Here is a 13,872-nt window from a genome sequence, read left to right on the forward strand (position 1 = left end):
TTCTTCCCACTGATCACCAATGTAAGGGACATTCTTCCCACTTATCACCAATGTAAGGGACATTCTTCCCACTGACCCCCAATGTAAGGGACATTCTTCCCACCGACCACCAATGTAAGGGGCATTCTTCCCACCGACCACCAATGTAAGGGACATTCTTCCCACTGACCACCAATGTAAGGGACATTCTTCCCACTGACCTCCAATGTAAGGGACATTCTTCCCACTGACCCCCAATGTAAGGGACATTCTTCCCACTGACCCCCAATGTAAGGGACATTCTTCCCACTGACCACCATTGTAAGGTACATTCTTCCCACTGATCACCAATGTAAGGGACATTCTTCCCACTGACCCCCAATGTAAGGGACATTCTTCCCACCGACCACCAATGTAAGGGGCATTCTTCCCACTGACCCCCAATGTAAGGGACATTCTTCCCACTGACCCCCCATGTAAGGGACATTCTTCCCACTGACCACCATTGTAAGGGACATTCTTCCCACTGACCAGCAATGTAAGGAACATTTTTCCCACTGATCCCCAATGTAAGGGACATTCTTCCCACTGACCCCCAATGTAAGGGACATTCTTCCCACTGACCCCCAATGTAAGGGACATTCTTCTCACTGACCCCAAATGTAATGGACATTCTTCCCACTGACCCCCAATGTAAGGGACATTCTTCCCACTGATCCCCAATGTAAGGGACATTCTTCCCACTGACCCCCAATGTAAGGGACATTCTTCACACCAACCCTCAATGTAAGGGACATTCTTCCCACTGACCCCCAATGTAAGGGACATTCTTCCCACTGATCCCCAATGTAAGGGACATTCTTCACACCAACCCCCAATGTAAGGGACATTCTTCCCACTGACCCCCAATGTAAGGAGCATTCTTCTCACTGACCCCAAATGTAATGGACATTCTTCCCACTGACCCCCAATGTAAGGGACATTCTTCCCACTGACCCCCAATGTAAGGGACATTCTTCCCACTGACCCCCAATGTAAGGGACATTCTTCCCACTGACCCCCAATGTAAGGGACATTCTTCCCACTTATCCCCAATGTAAGGGACATTCTTCCCACTGACCACTAATGTAAGGGACATTCTTCCCACTGACCCCCCAATGTAAGGGACATTCTTCTCACTGACCCCCAATGTAAGGGACATTCTTCCCACTGACCCCCAATGTAAGGGACATTCTTCCCACTGACCCCCAATGTAAGGGACATTCTTCCCACTGATCACCAATGTAAGGGACATTCTTCCCACTGACCCCCCAATGTAAGGGACATTCTTCCCACTGACCACCAATGTAAGGGACATTCTTCCCAGTGACCCCCAATGTAAGGGACATTCTTCCCACTGATCACCAATGTAAGGGACATTCTTCTCACTGACCACCAATGTAAGGGACATTCTTCCCACTGACCCCCAATGTAAGGGACATTCTTCCCACTGACCCCCAATGTAAGGGACATTCTTCCCACTGACCCCCAATGTAAGGGACATTCTTCCCACTGACCCCCAATGTAAGGGACATTCTTCCCTGACCACCAATGTAAGGGACATTCTTCCCACTGATCACCAATGTAAGGGACATTCTTCCCACTGACCCCCAATGTAAGGGACATTCTTCCCACTGACCCCCAATGTAAGGGACATTCTTCCCACTGACCCCCAATGTAAGGGACATTCTTCCCACTGACCACCAATGTAAGGGACATTCTTCCCACTGACCCCCAATGTAAGGAGCATTCTTCCCACTGATCCCCAATGTAAGGGACGTTCTTCCCACTGACCCCCCAATGTAAGGGACATTCTTCCCACTGACCCCCAATGTAAGGGACATTCTTCCCACTGACCCCCAATGTAAGGGACATTCTTCCCACTGACCACCAATGTAAGGGACATTCTTCCCACTGACCACCAATGTAAGGGACATTCTTCCCACTGACCACCAATGTAAGGGACATTCTTCCCACTGACCCCCAATGTAAGGGACATTCTTCCCACTGATCTCCAATGTAAGGAACATTCTTCCCACTGACCACCAATGTAAGGGACATTCTTCCCACTGACCACCAATGTAAGGGACATTCTTCCCACTGATCACCAATGTAAGGAACATTCTTCCCACTGACCACCAATGTAAGGGACATTCTTCCCACTGATCACCAATGTAAGGGACATTCTTCCCACTGACCCCCAATGTAAGGGACATTCTTCCCACTGACCACCAATGTAAGGGACATTCTTCCCACTGACCCCCCAATGTAAGGGACATTCTTCCCACTGACCACCAATGTAAGGGACATTCTTCCCACTGACCCCCCAATGTAAGGGACATTCTTCCCACTGACCACCAATGTAAGGGACGTTCTTCCCACTGACCCCCCAATGTAAGGGACATTCTTCCCACTGACCCCCAATGTAAGGGACATTCTTCCCACTGACCCCCAATGTAAGGGACATTCTTCCCACTGACCCCCAATGTAAGGGACATTCTTCCCACTGACCCCCAATGTAAGGGACATTCTTCCCACTGACCCCCAATGTAAGGAACATTCTTCCCACTGACCCCCAATGTAAGGGACATTCTTCCCACTGACCACCAATGTACAGGACATTCTTCCCACTGACCCCCAATGTAAGGGACATTCTTCCCACTGATCACCAATGTAAGGGACATTCTTCCCACTGACCCCCAATGTAAGGGACATTCTTCCCACTGACCCCCAATGTAAGGGACATTCTTCCCACTGACCCCCAATGTAAGGGACATTTGTGTGCATCGTATGAGCTGAGCGCACGTTATCCCCCTTACACTCCAACCTTTTCTGAACAACCTGCCTCTCCCGCCCCCGGCGGCAGCATGTGACTCCCCGATGCAGCGGCTGTGTGGGCGTCGTTGTGCACTCGTGTAATGGGGCGTTCGGCGGGCTGCAGCCTCGCATTCTCTCCATCAAGGACACTTGCGATAAAAAGGCTTCACACGCAGCGCACTTCTCAGATTGCGAGTCTTTAGAATGCTCGCTTCCCCTACGCCGCGCCGCCTTTGTACCGCCATGAAATTGGCTGCGCCATTCTGAAGGATTCCTGTGAATTATACATTTCATTTAAAGCGAAGAAACGTCATCGAAAAAGGCCTTCGCGTCTTCGAAAAATGTGATTTTTTTTTCTTCTTCTGGGCAAAATTCTGGAAGAATGAAAGAGATAAAAAAAAAATAAATAAATTGCGCAAAGGCGCGTCGGAATCCTTAGCAACAAACCAGCCATTAACCAGCGCTCTGCCAGCGTCTGATTGGTCCCGGCAAGCTGACTGCATGGAGCTTGTTGGCGCGTAAGTATGCCGCCATTTTTACGGGCGAATAGGCGATTATATTTCAATGCGTGCGTTAGGGCGCTCTTCCTGCAACGCCATCGCATCTCCAAGTGGAGAAAACGCAAAGCGGTTCACATGCGGCTTCCACACTGCGCCACTGAGGTCAATGACAATGCGCGTTCGATGTGCGCCTCAAAGGCGCATTAAACGCAGGTTACCAACAGGTGACATCATATGACGCAGTCATATCTAAAACCGCTGTGACCGGCTGAAAATTTCCAACCCGATTTTACAACACAGCCTGGGGTCAAACCCTGGCGTCTGAATGTTCCAGCGCTTTTTGTGCATTTTCATGCGCGTTTCAGATTTCGGTGCGCGTACTGCGCAATCCCAACTCAAGACAGGGCAAAAAGACTCGTTCCCTATGGTGCCAAACCACTGAAAAAAGTACGGCATGCAGCACTTTTTTTTTTTTTTTGTGAGTTGTGACGCAGTCTACCACATAGCAACGCCGCCATGTGATAAATGTCAATAAAGTTTTAACAAAAAAAAACCAACTGCTGCATGCAGCACTTTTTTTTTTACTGCAGCGAATTGTGACGCAGTCTACCGCATAGCAACACCGCCGTGTGATAAATGTCAATAAAGTTTTAACAAAAAAAAGTACTGCATGCAGCACTTTTTTTTTGTGGTGCAGCGAGTGTGACGCAGTCTACAACATAGCAACGCCGCCGTGTGATAAATGTCAATAAAGTTTTAACAAAAAAAAAATTACTGCATGCAGCACTTCTTTTTTTTTTTTGGTTTTAGTGCAGCGAGTTGTTGGTTGGTGGGGAGTCGGGGAGCTTTTCCATTTACTTAAATCCAGTGATCGCAACATGTTGGATAGTTTGTTGCCATTGGAGTGTAAAAGGGGGGGCACTTTTCTTTGGGGGGGGGGCGTTAAAACCGCGTGTTTTCAATTCCCTCCCCCAACTGTGGCCTTAGAGAATATGGATTGCGGCCACGCCAGGATTGCCGCGTACAACGGCGAGGACGGATCTCTTCCCTGTAATCGTCGCACAGATTTTATTCCACAAACAGCGTCGTCTAAAGTTCAGCCTGAACAAAAAGTACCGAAGGCAGAGCGCCATTGTCAAATCAAAGAATCGCCATGGCAACCGAAATTAAATCTTTCACTTTATCAGTTCACGAAGTTTAACGCAGTCGGGATTCTTATTGGCGGTTTCCAAATTGTCGTTCCAATCCGGCTCCGCCTAGAAAACCTCCGTTCGTGGATGGATCTCCGACACGGAAACATTCAAATTCAAAAAAGAAAAAAATAATCGGAATATGTGGGGGTGGGGGTCCTGGCGGTAGTAGATGGAGGGTGATGTGGGGGTGGGGGTCCTGGCGGTAGTAGATGGAGGGTGATGTGGAGGTGGGGGTCCTGGCGGTAGTAGATGGAGGGTGATGTGGGGGTGGGGGTCCTGGCGGTAGTAGATGGAGGGTGATGTGGGGGTGGGTGTCCTGGCAGTAGTAGATGGAGGGTGATGTGTGGGTGGGGGTCCTGGCGGTAGTAGATGGAGGGTGATGTGGGGGTGGGGGTCCTGGCGGTAGTAGATGGAGGGTGATGTGGGGGTGGGGGTCCTGGCGGTAGTAGATGGAGGGTGATGTGGGGGTGGGTGTCCTGGCAGTAGTAGATGGAGGGTGATGTGGGGGTGGGTGTCCTGGCGGTAGTAGATTGAGGGTGATGTTGGGGTGGGTGTCCTGGCAGTAGTAGATGGAGGGTCATGGAGGAGTCCTGGCAGCAGTGGGTGGAAGGTCTTGGGGGGGTCCTGGCAGTACTAGGTGGAAGGTCATGGAGGGTTCCTAGCAGTAGTAGGTGGAGGGTCATGGGGGTCCTGGCAGTAGTAGGTGGAGGGTCATGGAGGGGTCCTGGCAGTAGTAGGTGGAGGGCCACAGGGGTCCTGGCAGTAGTATGTGGAGGGCCATGGGGGTGTCCTGACAGTAGTATGTGGAGGACGATGGGATTGTCATGGCAGTAGTAGGTGGAAGGTCATGGGAGTGTCCTGGCAGTAGTAGGTGGAGGGCCATGGGGGTGTCATGGCAGTAGTAGGTGGAAGGTCATGGGGGTGTCCATGCAGTAGTAGGTGGAAGGTCATGGGGTGTCCTGACAGTAGTATGTGGAAGGTCATGGGGGTGTCCTGACAGTAGTATGTGGAAGGTCATGGGGGTGTCCTGGCAGTAGCATGTGGAGGACCATGGGGATGTCCTGGCAGTAGTAGGTGGAAGGTCATGGGGGTGTCCTGACAGTAGTAGGTGGAGGGGCATGGGGTTGTCATGGCAGTAGTAGGTGGAGGGCCATGGGGGTGTCATGGCAGTAGTAGGTGGAAGGTCATGGGGGTGTCCTGGCAGTAGTAGGTGGAAGGTCATGGGGGTGTCCTGGCAGTAGTAGGTGGAAGGTCATGGGAGTGTCCTGACAGTAGTAGGTGGAGGGCCATGGGGTTGTCCTGGCAGAAGTAGGTGGAAGGTCATGGGGGTGTCCTGACAGTAGTAGATGGAGGGCCACAGGGTTTTCATGGCAGTAGTAGGTGGAGGGCCATGGGGATGTCCTGGCAGTAGTAGGTGGAAGGTCATGGGGGTGTCCTGGCAGTAGTAGGTGGAAGGTCATGGGGGTGTCCTGGCAGTAGTAGGTGGAGGGCCATGGGGGGTGTCATGGCAGTAGTAGGTGGAGGGCCATGGGGGTGTCATGGCAGTAGTAGGTGGAGGGCCGTGGGGATGTCCTGGCAGAAGTAGGTGAAAGATCATGGGGATGTCCTGGCAGTAGTAGGTGGAAAGTCATGGGGGTGTCCTGGCAGTAGTATGTGGAGGACCATGGGGGTGTCCTGGCAGTAGTATGTGGAGGACCATGGGGGTGTCCTGACAGTAGTATGTGGAGGACCATGGGGATGTCCTGTCAGTAGAAGGTGGAAGGTCCTGGGGGTGTCCTGGCAGTAGTATGTGGAGGACCATGGGGATGTGCTGTCAGTAGAAGGTGGAAGGTCCTGGGGGTGTCCTGGCAGTAGTATGTGGAGGACCATGGGAATGTCCTGGCAGTAGTATGTGGAGGACCATGGGGGTGTCCTGGCAGTAGTATGTGGAGGACCATGGGGGTGTCCTGGCAGTAGTATGTGGAGGACCATGGGGATGTCCTGTCAGTAGAAGGTGGAAGGTCCTGGGGGTGTCCTGGCAGTAGTATGTGGAGGACCATGGGGATGTCCTGTCAGTAGAAGGTGGAAGGTCCTGGGGGTGTCCTGGCAGTAGTATGTGGAGGACCATGGGGATGTCCTGTCAGTAGAAGGTGGAAGGTCCTGGGGGTGTCCTGGCAGTAGTATCCACATGGTGATTAGAGGAAGGGTGTCCCCCTTGTAGTGGGTTCATGGTGGAAGTAGTGAACTGTCGTTGCTTCTCTCTGTGTCTTGATGAGGGTCGGTCTGGTTGCAGTGAAGGGTTGCAGCTCTCCCGCCTGGTGGTGACAGCTCATATCTGGCAGTGAGGGGGTTACTACTGCAGCATTGAGAGAGAGCTCGCAGTCAGGGTGTCACCGGGGAAGAGAGATGGAGCTGACGCAGTCCATTTACAAGGCTGTACAGACTCCCTGCAGACAACAGCATGGATTGCAGGTTATTGATAGCACTGGAGACAAGTCAGAGCCGGGTCACTGCTGCACAGTATGGAGCTGTCCCATGGGGCCACGTAATATGGACTGTCTCATGGTGTCACCCATCATAATACAGAGCTGTCCCATGGTGTCATTGATCATAATACAGGGTTGCATCATGGGGTCACATGGTACAGAGCTATCCCATGGGGTCACATAATATTTATTTATTTTATTTATTTATCGAGTTTATATAGCGCCAAAGGGTTTGCTCAACTCTTCCATGGGATCACAGGACATATTATGGGATTGTCTTCTGGGGGTCACACGATATGGAACTGTCTGATGGGGTGACATAATACAGAGCCGTTTCATGGGGGTCACTAAATTTGGAGCTGTCTTACGGTGTCACTGATCTAAGCACAGCGCTTTCTCCTGATGTCGCTCCCCGTAATACATGGGGTCACAGAACATAGCATAGAGTTGTGTTATAGGGGGGGGCCACGTAATACGGAGCTCTGAGTGATCTCATGGGGTCACAAAATGCTGAGCTGTCTCATGGGGTCACAAAATGCTGAGCTGTCTCATGGGGTCACAAAATGCTGAGCTGTCTCACGGGGTCACAAAATGCTGACCTGTCTCATGGGGTCACAAAATGCTGAGCTGTCTCATGGGGTCACAAAATGCTGAGCTGTCTCATGGGGTCACAAAATGCAGACCTGTCTCATGGGGTCGCAAAATGCTGAGCTGTCTCATGGGGTCATAGCGTGAGGTTTCAGTATAGAGGTTTGAAGAATCTTCTGTATAGTATCAAGCAGGGGCAGACTGACAACTCATGGGGCCCCCGGGCAATAGAGGATCATGGGGCCCCTGTGTCCTTGCCCAAACTCAAAAAAGCCTATGAAAAAGGTACCAGGGGCATCTCATGGGGCCCCCTACTGACCCCGGGCCCTCGGGCATTGCCCGAGTTTCCAAATGGTCAGTCCGCCCCTGGTATCAAGCTATCGTTGTATCGTAACAATGTATCACTGTATATAGTATCATTGGACTCCATTCACAAAACAGTATCTTACCGCGTCCGAGTATGCGTAAGATACCGCACACGTTTTTTTTTTTTTAAATCTAAAATTCACTAAAACACGCTACTAGTATACCACGTGAGTTATTTTATGCAGTCATGTGGTACTTTAGTAGTGAAAACATGCAGTTATTTAATTTATTTATTTTCAGTAGTAAATACAGTGTTGTTAGGGAGCGGGCGGCCACCGTATCCTTAACAACCGATGAGTCATCAGCAGTAACATTGTATCATTGTATAGTAACATTGTATAGTAACATTGTATCATTGTATAGTATCATTGTATAGTAACATTGTATCATTGTATAGTAACATTGTATAGTAACATTGTATCATTGTATAGTATCATTGTATAGTAACATTGTATCATTGTATAGTAACATTGTATAGTAACATTGTATCATTGTATAGTAACATTGTATCGTTGTATAGTATCATTGTATAGTAACATTATAGCATTGTATAGTAACATTGTATCGTTGTATAGTAACATTATAGCATTGTATAGTAACATTGTATCATTGTATTGTATCATTGTATAGTATCATTGTATAGTAACATTGTATCATTGTATAGTAACATTGTATCGTTGTATAGTAACATTGTATCATTGTATAGTATCATTTTATCATTGTATAGTAACATTGTATCGTTGTATAGTATCATTGTATTGTAACATTGTATCATTGTATAGTAACATTGTATCGTTGTATAGTATCATTGTATTGTAACATTGTATCATTGTATAGTAACATTATATCGTTGTATAGTATCATTGTATAGTATCATTATATCGTTGTATAGTATCATTGTATCATTGTATAGTAACATTGTATCATTGTATAGTAACATTGTATCGTTGTATAGTATCATTGTATAGTAACATTTTATCCAGGGGCGGACTGACCATTCAAACACTCGGGCACTGCCCGAGGGCCCGGGGTCAGTAAGGAGCCCCATGAAATGCCCCTTTTTTGGGTGTGCTTTGAATTTGGGCAAGGACACAGGGGCCTCATGATCCCTATTGCCTGGGGGCCCCATGAGTTGTCAGTCTGCCCCTGATTGTTTCATTGTATAGTAACATTGTATCATTGTATAGTATCATTGTATCATTGTATTGTATCATTGTATAGTAACATTGTATAGTAACATTGTATCATTGTATAGTATCATTGTATCATTGTATAGTATCATTGTATCATTGTATTGTATCATTGTATAGTAACATTGTATAGTAACATTGTATCATTGTATAGTATCATTGTATAGTAACATTGTATAGTATCATTGTATCATTGTATAGTAACATTGTATCATTGTATAGTATCATTGTATAGTAACATTGTATAGTAACATTGTATCATTGTATTGTATCATTGTATCATTGTATAGTAACATTGTATCATTGTATAGTAACATTGTATGGTTTCATTTTATAGTAACAAAGTATCATTGTAGAGTATCATTGTATTGTCGCAGGTTGTTACAATGTTGCAGCGCAGTCACACAGAATTCCAGTGAGCCCCCCCACACATTCCCATAATGTCAGCTCCCGCCAATACAGAACAACAATCCCATAGGAAGGTGGGGGGCGGGGGTCTCACATGGGGGTGTCACACGGGGGTCTCACATTCACCCGGCGCCCAGAATGTACCGTGTGATAAAACGAGTGAACGCTGAATGTTGCCGTTCCATTGTTGGCCGCCCCGGTGACTCTCTCTCTCTTTGTCTCCCTCAGTGATATCCAGCTTCCGCGGATCGGTACCACAAGGTTTATCTCTGGAGCTGGGTGACACCGTCCATATCCTGGAGAAATGTGAAGGTGAGCGTTCGCTGCGGAACAACGCACAACAGCCCGCCAACAACGCCGCTCAAAAGACAACACAGCCACAGCATAGGGCAGCACTGCACCGCCCTCCACACTGTAAGTTCTCATGTAGGCCGCCATTGTTTTCCTGCACTTGGCAATCACGGTCAGCAAATTCCCGCTGACATCAATGGGGTTCCGGGGCTGCGCTTTACCTGCTCTGCGTTGCATTTCTGCGCGGCGTCCCATTGAGGTGAGTTTGAGCTGCAGGCAACGCAGGTGCAGCGCAGAATTTACGTGTCAAGTGCTGCCTTTTCCATCTGGGTGCGTGCGTCTGCATTTCTATGGAAAAGGCTGCGGCTGACAAGAATGACCGTCCACATGAGCCTTAGGACCCCAGTCACACCTGCACGTTCCAGGAAACACGCAAACAATGCGCCAAAACATGCATTGCTCTTGCAGCGCCATTAACTGTTAATGGAACCCAAAACGCGGCTCGCAGACGCACGTTTTGTCATGCAAAAAACAAAATGGCCGGATTCGTCCAGTTGTTCCCCCCCCCCCCCCCGAACCTCTGTTGGGCTGCTGCAGCTGGAAATTGCTCATTTGGTGTCGGTATCCCCGCTAAATGACAGCTTCCCGCCTGAGGGCGTCCCGGGTGACATCACCGACCATGTATGGTCATGTCTATATATGGTCGGTGATGTCAGGCAGACAGTTTGGTGATCTTGAGCAGCCGGGAGGGACTGTGTGTGTATGTGAGACTACCAATGGGGGGGGTGGGGGTTAGGAGGCGGGGGGGGGGGGTGTGGAGGGGAATCGCAGAGCCGCCTCACCATCAACATTTCTGCAAAAAACTTCTAAACTGGCCAGAAAAAAATCACAAGAATCGGTTACTGGAGACTTTACTGGGTTCATGGAATTCCTGCTGGGTTTGGTGAATGTCCAGCCAACCGAACTATCTATCTATCTACAGTGAAGGAAATGTGTATTCGCTCCCCGGCTGATGCTGAATGTTCGCCCCTCACAGAGAAATGATCGGTATAACAATGGAATGTTCGCCCCTCACACAGAAATGATCGGTATAACAATGGAATGTTCGCCCCTCACACAGAAATGATCGGTCTAACAATGGAATGTTCGCCCCTCACACAGAAATGATCGGTCTAACAATGAAATGTCCCCCCCCACACAGAAATGATCGGTCTAACAATGGAATGTTCACCCCTCACACAGAAATGATCGGTCTAACAATGGAATGTTCGCCCCTCACACAGAAATGATCGGTCTAACAATGAAATGTTCGCCCCTCACACAGAAATGATCGGTCTAACAATGGAATGTTCGGTGTAACACTGAGAGACAGAATACAACAACAAATTCAGCAGAAATGCGTCTAACAAATGATGACGGATCTGCATGTTCATGAGGGAAAGAAGGATTTGATCTCCTTCACAAAACATGACTTAGTACTTGGTGGCCAATCCCTTGTTGGCCATCACAGAGGTCAGACGTTTCCTGGAGTTGGCCCCCAGGTTCGCACACATCTCAGGAGGGATTTTGGCCCACTCCTCTTGGCAGATCCTCTCCAAGTCATTAAGGTTTGGTGGCTGACGTTTGGCAACTCAAACTTTCAGCTCCCTCCACAGATTTTCAATCGGATGAAGGTGTGGAGACTGGCTAGGCCACTCCAGGACCTTAATGTGCTTCTTCTTGAGCCGCTCCTTTGTTGCCTTGGCCGTGTGTTTTGGGTCATTGTCATGCTGGAACACCCATCCACCACCCATTTTCAATGCCCTGGCTGAGGGAAGAAGGTTCTCACCCAAGATTTGAGGGTACATTGCCCCGTCCATCGTCCCTTTGATGCGGTGCAGTTGTCCTGTCCCCCCCCCCAAAGCAGAATGTTTCCACCACCATGTTTCACAGTTGGGATGGTGTTCTTGGGGTCATAGGCAGCATTCCTCCTCCTCCAAACACGACGAGTTGAGTTGATGCCAAAGAGCTGGATTTTGGTCTCCTCTGACCACAACACTTCCCACCAGTCCTCCTCTGCATCATTCAGATGTTCAGTGGCAGACTTCAGACGGGCCTGGACATGGGCTTTCTTGAGCAGAGGGACCTTGCGGGCACTGCAGGATTTCAGTCCTTGTCGGCGTAGTGTGTTCCCAATTGTTTTCTTGGTGACTGTGGTCCCAGCTGCCTGGAGATCATTGACAAGATCCTCACGTGTAGTTCTGGGATGATTCCTCACTGTTCTCATGATCATTGACACTCCACGAGGTGAGATCTTGCATGGTGCACCAGACCTAGGGAGACTGACACTTGTTTTGTGTTTCTTCCATTTGTGAATGATTGCACCAACTGTTGTCACCTTCTCACCAAGCTGCTTGGCCATAGTTTGGTAGCCCAGTCCAGCCTTGTGTAGGTCTACCATCTTGTCCCTGACATCCTTGGACAGCTCTTTGGTCTTTGCCATGGTGGAGAGTTTGGAATCTGATTGGCTGATTGCTCCTGTGGACAGGTGTCTTTTATACAGGTAACACAATGAGATTGGCAGCACTCCCTTTAAGAGACTGCTTCTAATCTCAGCTTGTTACCTGTATGAGAGACACCTGGGAGCCAGAAATCCTGCTGAATGATAGGGGATCAAATCCTTCTTTCCCTCATGAACATGCAGATCCGTCATCATTTGTTAGACGCATTTCTGCTGAATTTGTTGTTGTATTCTGTCTCTCAGTGTTACACCGAACATTCCATTGTTAGACCGATCATTTCTGTGTGAGGGGCGAACATTCCATTGTTAGACCGATCATTTCTGTGTGAGGGGCGAACATTCAGCATCAGCCGGGGAGCAAATACATATTTCCTTCACTGTATCTCTATCTATCTATCTATCTATCTATTATCTATTATCGCCGACTCTTCTCTGCCTTCAACTCTCTACTCTCGCCACCCCCACCTCCACCCAGCACCTCACTCACTGCCCTTGAGATTGCCAATCACTTCAAAAACAAAATTGACACAATTCGCAAGGACATTGCCGCAACTCACACACCCTCTCAACCCGTCCCCTCTCACATAGCTACCCCCTTATCCCCCCTCCCCCTCGACATAACCCGCAGGGACTTCGTCGCTGCTCAAACTCTCTCCAACCCCCTTCCCCCTCACTTAGCTACCCCCTCTTCACCCCTCTCCCACGGCCTCACCACTGCTCTGACCTCCACTTCCACCCCACCCTACATTCCTCATACTGAAGCTCCCCCAACACTCCGCACCTTTGACCTTACTACCATCGAGGAAGTCTCCAAGATCCTCTCTGATGCCCGCCTCACCACCTGCCCCCTCGACCCTATCCCCTCACAACTCCTACGACCTTCCTCCTCCTCCATCCTACGCTCCCTCACCCACATCTTCAATCTCTCCCTCTCCTCAGGCACTTTCCCCTCCCCTCTGAAACATGCACACATCACCCCCATACTTAAAAAGCCCTCCCTGGACCCCAATGACCCGAACAACCTCAGACCCATCTCCCTGCTCCCACTTACATCTAAACTCCTCGAGCACCTCGTCTACACCCACCTAAGCTCTCACCTCAACGACAACAACCTCCTCGATCCCCTACAGTCCGGCTTCCGTCCCCTACACTCCACCGAAACCACCCTACACTCCACCGAAACCTCCCTACACTCCACCGAAACCGCCCTACACTCCACCGAAACTGCCCTACTCACCTCACCAACGACCTGCTAACCGCCAAAGCTAATGGCCACTATTCAGTGCTCCTACTCCTTGACCTCTCTGCGGCCTTCGACACAGTCGACCACCCCCTCCTCCTCAAAAAACTACACTCCCTCGGCCTCAGAGATTCTGCTCTCTCCTGGCTCTCATCCTACCTGTCACAACGCTCCTTCAGCGTTACCTATAATGCTACCACCTCCCCCTCACTCCCCCTCTCTGTTGGGGTCCCTCAAGGCTCTGTCCTCGGGCCCCTTCTCTTCTCCATCTATACCTCCTCCCTTGGCCAACTCAT

At 49.3% G+C, this 13,872-nt stretch overlaps 1 protein-coding gene across 9 annotated transcripts in view; it reads left to right on the forward strand.

The window, feature by feature from the left end:
- DOCK3 (dedicator of cytokinesis 3) overlaps positions 1-13,872 on the forward strand; it is a 230,956-nt gene that overhangs the window by 38,955 nt on the left and 178,129 nt on the right. For 6 of the 9 annotated variants that reach the window (XM_089663364.1, XM_089663365.1, XM_089663361.1 and 3 more), the window contains exon 2: positions 9,774-9,959. In XM_089663364.1, the coding sequence (XP_089519490.1) occupies positions 9,774-9,959 (186 nt within the window). The remainder of the gene's footprint in view (positions 1-9,773; positions 9,960-13,872) is intronic. The other 3 variants (XM_089663371.1, XM_089663368.1, XM_089663370.1) reach the window with 1 other exon arrangement.

The sequence above is a fragment of the Staurois parvus genome, unplaced genomic scaffold (assembly GCF_062004578.1).
Source record: "Staurois parvus isolate SC_StPar_1 unplaced genomic scaffold, SC_StPar_1.0 ptg001673l, whole genome shotgun sequence".
NCBI classification, from domain to species: Eukaryota; Metazoa; Chordata; class Amphibia; order Anura; family Ranidae; genus Staurois; species Staurois parvus.